General features: G+C 38.3%; 1 protein-coding gene across 1 annotated transcript in view; it reads left to right on the forward strand.

The window, feature by feature from the left end:
• The first annotated feature begins 929 nt into the window (after positions 1-929).
• Positions 930-16,173, forward strand: part of LOC146488745 (uncharacterized) — an 80,428-nt gene continuing 65,184 nt past the window's right edge. Inside the window, exons 1-14 of the mRNA XM_085112049.1 lie at positions 930-1,044; positions 5,371-5,493; positions 6,379-6,522; positions 7,236-7,379; positions 7,659-7,802; positions 8,577-8,720; positions 9,978-10,121; positions 10,476-10,613; positions 11,351-11,494; positions 11,842-11,985; positions 12,717-12,860; positions 13,220-13,363; positions 14,139-14,282; positions 14,642-14,785. Of these exons, the coding sequence (XP_084968175.1) occupies positions 945-1,044; positions 5,371-5,493; positions 6,379-6,522; positions 7,236-7,379; positions 7,659-7,802; positions 8,577-8,720; positions 9,978-10,121; positions 10,476-10,613; positions 11,351-11,494; positions 11,842-11,985; positions 12,717-12,860; positions 13,220-13,363; positions 14,139-14,282; positions 14,642-14,785 (1,945 nt within the window). The 5' untranslated portion in view covers positions 930-944. The remainder of the gene's footprint in view (positions 1,045-5,370; positions 5,494-6,378; positions 6,523-7,235; positions 7,380-7,658; positions 7,803-8,576; positions 8,721-9,977; positions 10,122-10,475; positions 10,614-11,350; positions 11,495-11,841; positions 11,986-12,716; positions 12,861-13,219; positions 13,364-14,138; positions 14,283-14,641; positions 14,786-16,173) is intronic.

The raw sequence follows: 16,173 nt of genomic DNA on the forward strand, positions 1-16,173 counted from the left end.
TTTTTTGCCTAAAATAATTTTGGACCAGTCTTAATATACTTGTAGCTAGGAATAGTTTTCGATAAGCACTGGCAAAAGGGTTAGGTCTCCGCAATAACCATATGTTAATTACCCGAAATTTAGACCCCCTGTGGTCTGACCTCTGGTAAGCGACCACCTCCCGTAAGCGACCACATATCCTTGACATTATGGGTGGTCCCTTAATAGGGCTTATGGGAGGTTCGATTGTAATAAAAAGCCTTTATGTATTTTATTTACCAAATTTATTTCTTTACATTATTATTTCAAGTGTATTTCAAGGTAGACGAAATAAATGATGGCAATCTAATTCCAAATGAGCTCAGAAACATTTGCGCGTATTTCATGCCGACCCCTATCAACAAAATGTTTGATACGTGTTGACTGTAAACACTACTCAGAATTAGTAAGAACTAAACCAGCTGAGTACTGAGTTTTAATACACAAATCATCATATCATGCTTTACCTGGGTTGTAACACACAAGAAGGAAACAAGGAACATTCAAGTACATGAGTAGGTAAATTTAGAATAAACTAATAAATTAAGATGGGAAATAGAAAATCTGGAAAAAGTACGAGATAGTCAGCGAACCATTAATTGCACTGCGGTGAAAGCGTCTTTAGTCAATTTTGAAATACTGAACGTCAGTGGTAGGCAAGAAAAGACGTTTTTAACAACAACAACAACAACAACAACAAGAAACTTTATTTACCCCAGAGTCTACAAAAAGCAGTTACAATGTAACACAGAAGTATTAGGAGTACTGGCTGCCTGAAATAACCTTGGAGTTGAAAATGACAGGCAGCCAGTAAAATATGGAGCTATGCTTGTTTCTATAGTATATAATAATATTTTGTATTTAATCAAGAATAAAAAGACTCATGGAAAATTTCTTAATTTTTCCTAGACCCGGAGATATGCACGATGTGGGAATATGCTGTGCGGTGGCGACTGAAGAATGACCGTGCCGAAGATATATGGGAAATCTTCTATATCATAGACTTATTGAAAGAGTACTGTGGAGGTAGGGAAAGAAGAAGAACCTTTATTGATTTAGACCGCTCAGGGTAGCCCCTTCAGATGCAAAAAACTGTCTGTTATCAGTGGGAGCCCTGAGGACAACAATGTACTAAAACTTTAATATGCATATATATTAAACTAATACTGATAATAATATAGATAGAAAACTATGTACAAATAAAAGATTTAGAAGTAAATAAATACGAAATACCATTAAGATAGTTCGTTAAACAGAGTGCAACCATAGTAATAGAAAGACCGTTTTGCGATCTCGGTCCTCACTGCAGGCGGATGTAAAAGGTTGCTTTGTCTAGTGGCGTGCGTATGGATTGTATTATTACGTTTAAAATATTATTTAAAATATTGGGGACATTGACCTTGCAGGCATTTTTTAACGAGTTTAAAAACAGTTTTACGACAGCGCTCCTCCAGCGTGGGCCATTTCAGAACGTCCATTGCTGGGTTGCTGCGCACAGTTCTTGCAACTATTCTGGCTGTCCGGTTTTGGAGGGCTTCAAGGCTTTGTTTGTGACCTTGTCCGCAGCAGCCCCACACACTTACACAGTATTCCAAACTTGGCCTAATTAGACTACAATAAACTATATTTGCACTCTCTCTAGTGAGGCTTCTATGAAGCCTGCCGAGCATTCCTACGCGTTTTCCCGCCTTCGAAATAAGGTGCTTTATTTGCTCGTACCAGCTAAGGCGGTCATCAAAGACTATGCCGAGATAAGTGAAGTGAAAAACCCGCTTAATAAGATTGTTATTTAAGGTAATAGAAAAAGAGCTATACATGTAATTAAACATGGCTTCACCAGAAATGACACAAAACTCCAGTGTTCTACAAAAAGGTAGTTTCTGCGTAGGAGCGGACTAGTAAGGGTCTATTTTTTACTAGTAAGGGTATATTTTTCCCTGCGAAGGAACAGGGATGGCGCACTGAAAATCATTTCTTCCGAACGGAAAAATTTAAAAAAAGGGGCTGGTCTCGATAAGCTATCATGTCGGCTTATTCGTGAATGTGGTGACCTTATTTCGCCATATATCTCTATTATTTTTACTTGCTGTTTAACTACCAGCACATTCCCTGATGACTGGAAATTGGCCAAAGTTACGCCTATATTCAAGCAGGGCGATAGAAGTGATATGAACAATTATCGCCCAATTTCTGTGATCTCAGCAGTAGCAACTGAGTCTTTGAGACCAAGAGAGGATGCCATCTTCTCTTGTCCCAACATAATATTTTGACACAATATCAGTCTGGTTTTCGATCCTTTCACTCAACTGTGACCGCTTAGCTCGAAGCCACTGATAATTGGGTCTTTAACACGTGGCTATGTCAACGCTGTTGTCTTTTTAGATCTAAAAAAAGCATTTGACACAGTCAATCACCATATTTTATTACACAAACTATATTCATAGGGAGTCAAAGGAAGTGCCTACGAATTGCTTTCTTCTTACTTAAACAATCGTACGCAAAAATGTGCTGCAATTGGTGTCCTTTCTAAAAGCTGCACTTTAACTTGTGGGACTCCCCAGGGGACAATACTGGGGCGTTTGCTGTTTCTCTTATATATTAATGACTTACCCAATTATTTATCAAATTCGCAACCAAGAATGTATGCGGATGATACTCACCTAACATATGCCAACAACCACATCTGCTCCATTGAGGCTTCTTTAAATCAGGACAAGAGACTATGAGGTAAGAGAGCGAATCCCTGTGCCCCATGATAATTATTTTCAACCTTTTTTTAAGTTCGCGCCATGCATTTTTGAGTTTAAAATTAAATGACGTCACTCTAAGTGACCAATAAGATGTCGACATTAAAATAGCAACGCAAACAAAAATAGATTGAAAAAGATTTTCATAGGAAGAGGGGCATGTATGGGGGATTCGTTCTCTTACCTCAAAGTCTCTTGATCAGGACTTATCAAATATAAACCGTTGGCTTATTGCCAATAAATTGACTCTCGACATGACGAAAACTGAATTTATGTGCATTGGATTAAGACAAAAATTAAACTGTCTATCCGTTCTCCTGGAAATTAATGGTACACAATTAAACAGAGTCAATTTTACCAAGTCTCTTGGTGTATTAATTGATGAAAATTTAACATGGAGTAATCATATCTACGCTATATCTAAAAAAAAATCTCTTCTGGTATTGGATCTATTAGACGAATAAGTCACCGTGTTCCTCCCGCAACTCTACACAATATCTATCACGGGTTAGTCCAATCGCACTTCATACATACATACATACATACATACATACATACATACATACATACATACATACATACATACATACATACTTTATTTGATCTCGCAGGTTAAAAAGACTGGCAGCCGTTGGCTGATGTGGGCCTGCGTTACTAATTTACAACAATTACAGCTAATAAAAAAGAAAAAAAATATTATATATAAAAGACCAAATATGTACAATGTACGAGTAAAGAGAAAGAAAAAAGATAAAAATAAAGTAAAAAAATTGAACTAGATTAGGTAAATACGTATTAGTGTCAGTAATAATAGAAGTGATGTGATTTATTTGTGATCAGTGAGCTCTCCTTTTCAAAGGTGAAATTGTTAATAAATTTGGAGAGTTGCTTTAGACGATTTTTAAACGTAGTGACATTATCGTAGTCTTTAACGCTGCTAGGGAGTGAGTTCCAGATCATAGTTCCTCTGTGTCGAAGAGAAAGTCTGCCTATTTCCTTTTTGGGTCTGTCCAGTACCAGTTGTTTGGATCGTCGAGAGTCATACTTTATCGCTTTCACAGAAAACAGTTCAGTTATCTTCGACTACACTCTGTTTTTCTTCTTCTTCTTTTTTATAAGAACGTCTGATTTTGGAGCTGAGGCTGAACGTTCTTATATTTTTTTGCGATTTGAGGCTGAAAACGTTTTTAAGATGTTCTTAAATTACATGGTAGACGCTACATGTATTTCAGTAAATCAATGCGGACGTGGTCAGAAAACCTATCAAAGTGGTTGCCTGCTGAAATAGGGTACCAAGAACTGCTGATTATGACAAACTGAGATGTGTGTCACCATTGTTAATGTTTTTTTAAAACATTCCCTTAAGTATTTTAGTTAATTTAAATTTGTTGCCTTGATTTTATATACAGATTAACAAAATAAAAACTTTCTTAATCGACCCTCAGCCTAAGGAATGTTCTTTAAAATACGTTCTTAAAATGTTGGTTAATCTCAGCCTCGACGCTCTGATAAAAAAGGTTCTTAAAAAATACAGAGTGAATTGTAGTGTTGTTTGGGGTAACTGTGCCAAAACATTATCTGACAAATTACAGAGACTTCAAAACCGTGCTGTCCGCGTCCTTACTCATTCTAGTTATGATGCTGACGCCAACTAACTATTCAAGGAATAAGGCTGGGACAATTTAGAAACTCAACGTCAAAAACAAAGGCTGAGATGGTCTATAAGTCCTTGAATGGCCTCGCACCCAATTATTTGTCCTCGAAATTCATTCAGCGGAGTGATGTGATTACTTCTTACAATTTGCGTAATTCTGATAATAAGCTTGCTATTCCCTTGCCACGTACTAACTATTACAAAACTAGCTTTGGCTATCGTGGTGCAGTCCTCTGGAACAGTCTACCCTCAGCTGCTAGACAAGCAACATCTCTGACTAATTTCTGACGATTGCTCATTGATTCCTACACGGCATTCATGTAAAACAGGCTTTCATTTAGTTTACTTTTCTTTAATTAGCAATATTTTAAATTATAGAAGATTTATCTGTATACATAGTCTCTCGTAATATGTTATAGCTTTTATATTAAATTGTTAATGGCTGATGTTTTTACCGTGTTTTTAAATAAAGAAGAAGATGATGATGATCTTCCCGAATAACCCGCCCTGGATCTCCAAGGATGGGGAGAGCTTTTCGAGGAGCCATAATGAAAAAAAAAATTAGAGACATGAGCTTATGTTTTATTTATCTTTAATTTTACCAGCATTAATAGGCATATCCTAATTATTTTCTTATTCTTGCCTTTATTAACTTTTGAAAATCCGTATCAAATGCCGTAAACTGGCTCCAGTTGTTCAAAGACTGGAAAACTTTATCCACTCGATAAGTCACTATCCAAATGCTTTAGTTGGAGTACATTTTATCCATTGGATATTGATTTATACACATGCTTAATGACGTTATCCACTCATTTGAACAACCAGGCCCTGGTGGCTTAACACATTTTCTTATTGAAATTTTAAACAGTTTTTAAACAGTAACAAAAATGACACTATAAAGCCGGATAGAATTAACTAACGGCGCTTTTATTTTATTATCTTTTTTTTCAGGTTATGATGAGTGCTATACCCTCTCTGACGATTGTCACATGAATGCAACATGCACCGACACCAAGGATTCTTACAAGTGCACTTGCTATAAGGGATTCGAGGGAGATGGCAAGTCATGCAAGGGTAAATAAGTCTTATCTTAGCTTCTTTTTGTGCTTTCATTGATTGAGCGAGCAGGCTTGCCGTACAGGATATATTTCACTCGAGGACATGGCATACTTCCCAAAACAGCAAGATTGGTGCATGCACCATAGACCGAGTGTTAAAAATTTTCAATTCAAAACGACCTATTCAGCAAATAAGTGTTTTATCCAAATTTTTGGGATTTTTTTTAAAATCTTGGAACCAGTGTAAGCGCGCCACGCTTGGCCGTAACAGCCGTAAAGTAACCTCATTTTGTTACATGTAATGGACACAATTGAAGGTGTTTTCATGCAGTTTTGAGGGACCAAACCTCACGTTTTCAACAGGCTATTGGGCAGTCTTTTCAGATAACGACTGATGTGAAATCTACACAATTTATTGGTGTTAGATTGAAGTTGTTAAGGTTTATAATTTAACGAAATCAATTTTGTCTTAACGATGATAAAATATACTCGAAATCAGTAAATTCTAAATTTTGCGCGATCCCAATTTGAGTTAGAAAAACAACCATGGTAATTGACTCAAATGGACAAGAATGAAAAAAATGTGTATGTTTGATTACAAATCACTAAAATCACTAAAACATTGCGGAACTGTCAAGTGAAACAGAACAGCTTGTCTATGACGCTCTATATAAGACAACTCAGAGTTCCGTACACACTAAAACGCGGAGTTTAAATTTTGTTCAACCCAGACGAAGCGCTTTAAAAACTCAATCAAAAGTAGACTATTTATGTCGTCCAGCGTAGACTGATGGGACTTTTTCCGAAACGATGACGTCACATTGACGTAATCATTGCTTGGCGATTCATAAAACAAGCCATAAACAGTCTCCTTTTCTCATTGGCTGATGTCATTTTTCAGACATTGATGAATGTGCGAACCCAACACTCAACGGTTGTGGTGAGAACACCAAGTGCACTAACAGACCAGGAAGCCACGTTTGCTCATGCGCAAAAGGATTTGAACCGACAAACACAACAAATGCAGCAGATCTCACATGTGTAGGTAAGTTAGTTAAGGCCTAATTTACGCGAAAGATTTATCGCGTCGATTATTAGTTTCAATCTCCCAGGTCTATGTTACAATTTGCCGGCAGATTTATTTTTCTACTGATGAAGCATGGAGTCAGTGAAAATCGCTCTGATTCAAAATATGTGTAGAAATGCCACAGATTTTTATAACTCGGGCTACATTTTGGTCCCCTCATTCATTTTCAAAAATGTCACTATTCGCAGGGCTCACGCTTATTATGTCTTGGGTGTTGGGAAACTGCTAAGCCATGAGCTCTCTCTCCTTGGCCCATTTAGTGTGCAAGTCTAGCATGTGTTGTTCTAATTCTAGAATTCCACATGAATTTTGCGCGGGATTCCCGTAGAAATGGGGTGCTCTACCAAGCGCATCGAGAACTAAAAAGATTGTAGGTAAAGTGAGACTTCATGAGTGTGCTCTGAAAAACCGCCATAAAAAAACTGAACAGCTTGTCCATGACGCCCTACAAAAGACAACTCAGAGTTTCTACACACTGAAAAGGAGTTTAAATTTCGTTCAACCAAGACGGAGCCCATTAAAAAGTAAACTATTTTGAAAACGCAATTTATGTAGTCCAGCGTAGACTGATGGGATTTTTTCCAAAACGATGACGTCACATTAACGTAATCATTTATTGACAAGCCAGAAACAGACTTCTTTTGTCATTGGCCGATATCATTATTTTTCAGACATTGATGAATGTGCGAACCCAAGCCTCAACGATTGTGGTAAGAACACCAAGTGCACTAATAGCCCAGGAAGCCACGTTTGTGCATGCGCACCAGGATTTCAACCGACAAACACAACCAATGGAAAAGATCTCACATGTGCAGGTAAGTTGGTTAAGGTATAATTTACGTCACCGATGAAGCACGGAGTCAGTGAAAATCGCTCTGATTCAAAAGATGTGTAGAAATGCCACATATTTTTATAACTGGTGCTCCATTTTGGTCCAGTCATTCATTTTCAAATTTTCGCTATACGCAGAGCTCACGCTAATTGTGTGTTCAGTGTTGGGAAACTGCCAAGCCATGAGCTCACTCTCCGTGGCCCATTTGCTGTGCAAGTCTAGTATATGTTGCTCTAATTCTAGAATTTCACATGAATTGTAGACATTGATGAATGCAAGCACTCAAATCTCAACACCTGTGGTGCAAACGCTAAGTGCGAAAACAACCCTGGCGGATTCAACTGCTCATGCGAATCAGGATTTCAATTAAACGAGAGCGCTAACACTCATGCATATGATTGTAAAGGTAAGTTCATTCGTGCATTTGTTGACCCCAATCGTCATGTTTAAAGCAACCATATTTTACAGGCAGCAACGGTTCGTTTTGCTGAAAATCTATTCAGAAGCTTAATCACTTGCTTAGAAATTCAGATTGAATTGAGAAGAAAAATTACCGTTATTTTGGTGTATTGTCACCTAAGACTTTAATTTCGTATCATACTTCCTCGACCAGAATATACATTCTTAGCTAGTTTGTTTTCGAAGTCACAAGAGCATCGTTTAGATAGTAAAATAAGATCAGCAAGATTTTTTCATAAAGGCTGCAGTAGATTATAAATTCGAGGGATAGAATTCTGTTCCATGAAATCTTCTGAGGATATAAGTTATAAGTTTGATTTAAGATAAGTATTTGAGTTTTTGTTTCGCGGGATTCCGGTAGAAATAGGCTGCTCTACCAAGCGAATCTAGCGCAAAAAGCTAAGGATTCTAGATAAAGCGAGATATCACGAGTGTGCCGTAAAAAGCAGCCATAAAAAAACCTGAAAAGCTTGTCCATGACGCCCTTCAAAAGACAACTCAGAGTTTCGTACACACTAAAAAGGTGTTTAAATTTCGTTCAACCAAGACGGAGCCCTTAAAGAATTCAATAAAAAGTAGACTATTTTGAAAACGCCATTTAGGTAGTCCAGCGTAGACTGATGGGACTTTTCCAAAACGATGACGTCACATTAACGTAATCATTTATTGACAAGCCATAAACAGTCTTCTTTTGTCATTGGCCGATGTCATTATTTTTCAGACATTGATGAATGTGCGAACCCAAGCCTCAACGGTTGTGGTGAGAACACCAAGTGCACTAACAGCCCAGGAAGCCACGTTTGCACATGCGCACTAGGATTTGAACCGACATACACAACCAATGGAAAAGCTCTCACATGTGCAGGTAAGGTCGTTAAGGTATAATTTACGTCACCGATTTATCGCGTCGATTATTAGTTTTATTCCCATAGGCCCATGTTACAATTTGCCGGCAGATTTATTTTTCTACTGATGAAGCACGGAGTCAGTGAAAATCGCTCTGATTCAAAATATGTGTAGAAATGCCACAGATTTTTATAACTCGGGCTCCATTTTGGTCCCCTCATTAATTTTCAAAAATGTCGCTATACGCGTGGCTCACGCTAATTATGCCTTGAGTGTTGTGAAACTGCTAAGCCATGAGCTCATTCTCCGTGGCCTATTTAGTGTGCAAGTCTAGTATGTGTTGTTCTAATTCAAGAATTTCACATGAATTGTAAACATTGATGAATGCAAGCACTCAAATCTCCACACCTGTGGTGCAAACACTAAGTGCGAAAACAACCCTGGGAGATTTAACTGCGCATGCGAATCAGGATTTCAATTAAAGGCAAGCGCTAACACTCATGCATATGATTGTAAAGGTAAGTTCATTCGTGCATTTGTTGGCCCCAATCTTTTATTTTGAAGCAACCATATTTTACAGGCAAACAACGGTTCGTTCCCCAGAAAATCAGTTCAGAAGCTTAATCACTTGCTCAGGAATTAGGATTGAATTGAGAAGAAAAATTACCGGTTTTTTTTAGTGTATTGTCACCAAAGACTTTAATTTCGTATCATACTTTCTCTCATCGAATATACACTATTAGCTAGTTTGTTTTCGTAAGCACAAGAGCATCGTTTAGATGGTAAAAAAAGATCAGCAAGATTGTCTCGGAAAGGCTGCAGTAGATTGTAAATTCGAGGGATAGAATTGTGCTCCATGACATTTTCTGAGGATATAAGTTATGTTTGATTTAAGATAAGTATTTGAGTTTTTGTTTCGCGGGATTCCCGTAGAAATGGGGTGTTCTACCAAGCGAATCGAGAACTAAAAGGATTATAGGTAAAGTGAGACTTCACAAGTGTGCTCTGAAAAACCGCCATAAAAAAAACTGAAAAGCTTGTCCATGACGCCCTACATAAGACAACTCACAGTTTCGTACACACTAAAAAGGAGTTTAAATTTCCTTCAACCAAAACGGAGCACTTTAAAAAGTAAACTATTTTGAAAACGCAATTTATGTAGTCCAGCGTAGACTGATGGGACTTTTCAAAACGATGACGTCACATTAACGTAAGCATTTATTCACAAGCCATAAACAGACTTCTTTTGTCAATGGACGATGTCATTATTTTTCAGACATTGATGAATGTGCGAACCCAAGCCTCAACAGTTGTGGTAAGAACACCAAGTGCACTAATAGCCCAGGAAGCCACGTTTGTGCATGCGCACCAGGATTTGAACCGACAAACACAACCAATGGAAAAGATCTTAAATGTGCAGGTAAGTTGGTTAAGGTATAATTTACGTCACCGATTTATCGCGTCGATTATTAGTTTAAATCTCACAGGCCTATGTTACAATTTGCCAGGAGATTTATTTTTCTACTGATGAAGCACGGAGTCAGTGAAAATCACTTTGATTCAAAATATGTGTAGAAATGCCAAAAATTTTTATAACTCGGACTCCATTTTGGTCCACTCATTCATTTTCAAAAATGTCGCTATGCGCAGGGCTCACGCTATAATGTCTTGAGTGTTGGGAAACTGCTTAGCCATGAGCTCACTCTCCATGGCCCATTTAGTGTACAAGGCTAGTATGTGTTGTTCTAATTCTAGAATTTCACATGAATTGTAGACATTGATGAATGCAAGCACTCAAATCTCAACACCTGTGGTGCAAACACTAAATGCGAAAACAACCCTGGCGGATTCAACTGTGCATGCGAATCAGGATTTCAATTAAACGCAAGCACTAAAACTCATGCATATGATTGTAAAAATTAGTTCCTTCGTGCATTTGTTGACCCCAATCGTCAGCTTTAAAGCAACCATATTTTACAGGCAACCAACGGTTAGTTTCGCTGAAAATCTGTTGAAAAGCTTAATTACTTGCTCTGGAATTCGGATTGAATTGAGAAAAAAAGCTATCGTTATTTTGGTGTATTGTCACCTAATACTTTAATTTCGTATCATACTTGCTCTCCCAGTATATGCACTATTAGCTAGTTTGTTTTTGAAGGTACTACAGCATTGTTAGATAGTAAAATAAGATCAGCAAGATTTTTTCGGAAAGGCTGCAGTGGATTATAAATTCGAGGGATAGAATTCTGTTCCATGAAATCTTCTGAGGATATATTATTTGAGTTTTTGTTGCGCGGGATTCCCGTAGAAATGGGGTGCTCTATCAAGCGAATCGAGAACTAAAAGGATTGTAGGTAAGGTGAGACTTCATGAGTGTGCTCTGAAAAACCGCCATAAAAAACTGAACAGCTTGTCCATGACGCCCTACATAAGACAACTCAGAGTTTCTACACACTGAAAAGGAGTTTAAATTTCGTTCAACCAAGACGGAGCCCTTTAAAAAGTAAACTATTTTGAAAACGCAATTTATGTAGTCCAGCGTAGACTGATGGGACTTTTCCAAAACGATGACGTCACATTAACGTAATCATTTATTGACAAGCCAGAAACAGACTTCTTTTGTCATTGGCCGGTGTCATTATTTTTCAGACATTGATGAATGTGCGAACCCAAGCCTCAACGGTTGTGGTGAGAACACCAAGTGTACTAACAGCCCAGGAAGCCACGTTTGCACATGCGCAACAGGATTTGAACCGACAAACACAACCAATGGAAAAGATCTCACATGTGTAGGTAAGTTGGTTAAGGTATAATTTACGCGACCGATTTATCTCGTCGATTATTAGTTTCAATCTCACAGGCTTGGCGGCAGACTCAGTTATTTTTTTACTGATGAAGCACGGAGTCAGTGAAAATCGCTCTGATTCAAAATATGTGTAGAAATGCCACATATTTTTATAACAGGTGCTCCATTTTGGTCCCCTCATTCATATTTAAAAATGTCGCTATACGCAGGGCACACGCTAATTATGTCTTGAGTGTTGTGTAACTGCTAAGCCATGAGCTCATTCTCCGTGGCCTATTTAGTGTGCAAGGCTAGTATGTGTTGTTCTAATTCAAGAATTTCACATGAATTGTAGACATTGATGAATGCAAGCACTCAAATCTCAACACCTGTGGTGCAAACACTAAGTGCGAAAACAACCCTGGCGGATTTAATTGCGCATGCGAATCAGGATTTCAATTAAACGCAAGCGCTAACACTCATACATATGATTGTAAAGGTAAGTTCTTTCGTGCATTTGTTGACCCCAATCGTCAGCTTTAAAGCAACCATATTTTACAGGCAACCAACGGTTCGTTTCGCTGAAAATCTGTTGAAAAGCTTAATTACTTGCTTTCGAATTCGGATTGAATTAAGAAAAAAAGCTATCGTTGTTTTGGTGTATTGTCACCTAATACTTTAATTTCGTGTCATACTTTCTCTCCCAGTATATGCACTATTAGCTATTTTGTTTTCGAAGGCACAACAGCATTGTTAGATAATAAAATAAGATCAGCAAGATTTTTTCGGAAAGGCTGCAGTGGATTATAAATTTGAGGGATAGAATTCTATTCCATGAAATCTTCTGAGGATATATTATTTGAGTTTTTGTTGCGCGGGATTCCCGTAGAAATGGGGTGCTCTACCAAGCGAATCGAGCACTAAAAGGATTGTAGGTAAAGTGAGACTTCATGAGTGTGCTCTGAAAAACCGCCATAAAAAACTGAACCGCTTGTCCATGACGCCCTGCAAAAGACAACTCAGAGTTTCTACACACTGAAAAGGAGTTTAAATTTCGTTCAACCAAGACGGAGCCCTTTAAAAAGTAAACTATTTTGAAAACGCAATTTATGTAGTCCAGCGTAGACTGATGGGACTTTTCCAAAACGATGACGTCACATTAACATAATCATTTATTGACAAGCCATAAACAGACTTCTTTTGTCATTGGCCGATGTCATTATTTTTCAGACATTGATGAATGTGCGAACCCAAGCCTCAACGGTTGTCGTGAGAACACCAAGTGTACTAACAGCCCAGGAAGCTACGTTTGCACATGCGCACCAGGATTTGAACCGACAAACACAACCAATGGAAAAGATCTCAAATGTGCAGGTAAGTTGGTTAAGGTATAATTTACGTCACCAATTTATCGCGTCGATTATTAGTTTCAATCTCACAGCTCTATGTTTCAATTCGTCGGCCGTTTTTTTTTTTTTTTTACTGATGAAGCACGGAGTCAGTGAAAATCGCTCTGATTCAAAATACGTGTAGAAGTGCCACAGATGTTTATAACTCGGGCTCCATTTTGGTCCCCTCATTAATTTTCAAAAATATCGCTATACGCGTGGCTCACGCTAATTATGTCTTGAGTGTTGTGAAACTGCTAAGCCATAAGCTCATTCTCCGTGGCCTATTTAGTGTGCAAGTCTAGTATGTGTTGTTCTAATTCAAGAATTTCACATGAATTGTAGACATTGATGAATGCAAGCACTCAAATCTCAACACCTGTGGTGCAAACACTAAGTGCGAAAACAACCCTGGCGGATTCAACTGCGCATGCGAATCAGGATTTCAATTAAACGCAAGCGCTAACACTCATGCATATGATTGTAAAGGTAAGTTCATTCGTGCATTTGTTGGCCCCAATCTTTTATTTTGAAGCAACCATATTGTACAGGCAACGAACGGTTCGTTTCGGTGAAAATCTATTCAGAAGCTTAATCACTTGCTCAGGAATTAGGATTGAATTGAGAAGAAAAATTACCGCTATTTTGGTGTATTGTCACCTAAGACTTTAATTTCGTATTATACTTTCTCTCCTACAATATATACTATCAGCTAGGTTCTTTTAAAAGGCACAAGGGCATCCTTCAGATGGTAAAATAAGATGAACAAGATTTTTTCGGAAAGGCTGCAGTAGATTATAAATTCGAGGGATAGAATTCGGTTCCATAAAATTTTCTGAGGATATAAGTTATAAGTTTGATTTAAGATAAGTATTTGAGTTTTTGTTTCGCGGGATTCCGGTAGAAATAGGCTGCTCTACCAAGCGAATCTAGCGCAAAAAGTAAAGGATTGTAGATAAAGCGAGACTTCACGAGTGTGCTGTAAAAAGCAGCCATAAAAAAACCTGAAAAGCTTGTCCATGACGCCCTTCAAAAGACAACTCAGAGTTTCGTACACACTAAAAAGGAGTTTAAATTACGTTCAACCAAAACGGAGCGCTTGAAAAATTCAATAAAAAGTAGACTATTTTGAAAACGCCATTTATGTAGTCCAGCGAAGACTGATGGGACCTTTCCAGAAGGATGACGTCACATTAACGTAATCATTTATTGACAAGCCATAAACAGACTTCTTTTGTCATTGGCCGATGTCATTATTTTTCAGACATTGATGAATGTGCAAACCCAAGCCTCAACGGTTGTGGTGAGAATACCAAGTGTACTAACAGCCCAGGAAGCTACGTTTGCACATGCGCACCAGGATTTGAACCGACAAACACATCCAATGGAAAAGATCTCACATGTGCAGGTAAGTTGGTTAAGGTATAATTTACGTCACCGATTTATCTCGTCGATTATTAGTTTCAATCTCACAGGCCTATTTCACAATTTGGCGGCAGACTCAGTTATTTTTTTACTGATGAAGCACGGAGTCAGTGAAAATCGCTCTGATTCAAAATACGTGTAGAAGTGCCCCAGATGTTTATAACTTGGGCTCCATTTTGGTCCCCTCATTAATTTTCAAAAATATCGCTATACGCGTGGCTCACGCTAATTATGTCTTGAGTGTTGTGAAACTGCTAAGCCATGAGCTCATTCTCCGTGGCCTATTTAGTGTGCAAGTCTAGTATGTGTTGTTCTAATTCAAGAATTTCACATGAATTGTAGACATTGATGAATGCAAGCACTCAAATCTCAACACCTGTGGTGCAAACACTAAGTGCGAAAACAACCCTGGCGGATTTAACTGCTCATGCGAATCAGGATTTCAATTAAACGCAAGCGCTAACACTCATGCATATGATTGTAAAGGTAAGTTCATTCGTGCATTTGTTGGCCCCAATCTTTATTTTGAAGCAACCATATTTTACAGGCAACCAACGGTTCGTTTCGGTGAAAATCTATTCAGAAGCTTAATCACTTGCTCAGGAATTAGGATTGAATTGAGAAGAAAAATTACCGGGTTTTTTTAGTGTATTTTCACCAAAGACTTTAATTTCGTATCATACTTTCTCTCGACGAATATTTAACAATTATTAAAAACTGCATCATTGTCTAATGCAATTCGAGGGATTTGATTGGCTTAGCGGCCATGGTATATGAGCAATTATACCATGGCCGAGAAATGGTGACCATTAAATTGCCTTCTGCTCGTTCTTGCACAGCGAAATCAGTAAGATCTAGCAATATTTCTCGGTTGTTTTCAATAAAACAATTATTCCACTTGCGCTTGTTGGATATGAGATGATTATAGCCAACTCGGCGCTACGCGCCTCGTTGGCTATCTATCATCTCATTTCCAACGCGCGCTCGTGGAATAATTGTTAATTATTCCATGAGCGCGCGTTGGATATGAGATGGTAAATAGCCAACGAGGCTCGAAGCGCCGAGCTGGCTATAACTAATCTCATATCCAACAAGCGCGAATGGAATAATTGTTTTATTAAATTCTTCCCGTTTGGACATTGCTGTTGAAGTTTACTGAATTTTTCTATTTTAAGAAAATTTTTTTTTCAAATTTAAACGACCGGATGTTGAGGAAACCTCCGACCAAAGCGCGCGAAACCTAATGATCACATGACACACGCAGCGCTTTGCAAACGGAGTTGAATGAAAAATCGAAAGCGAAGAAAAGCGGACACAGTCGGACATATAAAATTCAAGAAACGTTTAAATGTACGAATCATAACCTTTCTGAGATTAGCATTCAAGTGCTTTTGAAGTTCCAGCTCATCGAGAAGCGTAATAGTTGTGCACATTTGAGCAAATCTTCTGCTGCGTGATGCCGAGCGAAGGAAGAGATCAGGGCGAGGACGGCTTTTTTCATGCTGAATTGAATTCCTCGCCGACGATTTGAAACACCTCAGGCAAGTCCAAGTGTACGAGGTACAACCTCACTGAGACAAGCATTCAGTGCAAGTTTTTAAACTTCAAGCTCAGTTATTTGAGAAGCGTAAGAGCTGTGCACATTAGTGCAAATGGTTTGCTGAGCGATGCAGAGCGACGGAAACGAACATTATGGCCGCCGCTCTTCAGATTTCATAGATGAACCATCTGAAGTCCTCGTAAATTCGTTAAAACATAAAGACAGTCATGAAGCTCTTCCTGAGAAATTTCTTCGATTGGCTTTAACCTCTTACTGCCAGGATTTGTAAGCCATCCTGAAATTTTTGACGGTAACCGGTTGTTATTGTTGTTGT

Source organism: Pavona decussata, unplaced genomic scaffold, assembly GCF_977016875.1.
Source record: "Pavona decussata unplaced genomic scaffold, jaPavDecu1.1 SCAFFOLD_8, whole genome shotgun sequence".
Lineage (NCBI taxonomy): Eukaryota > Metazoa > Cnidaria > Anthozoa > Scleractinia > Agariciidae > Pavona > Pavona decussata.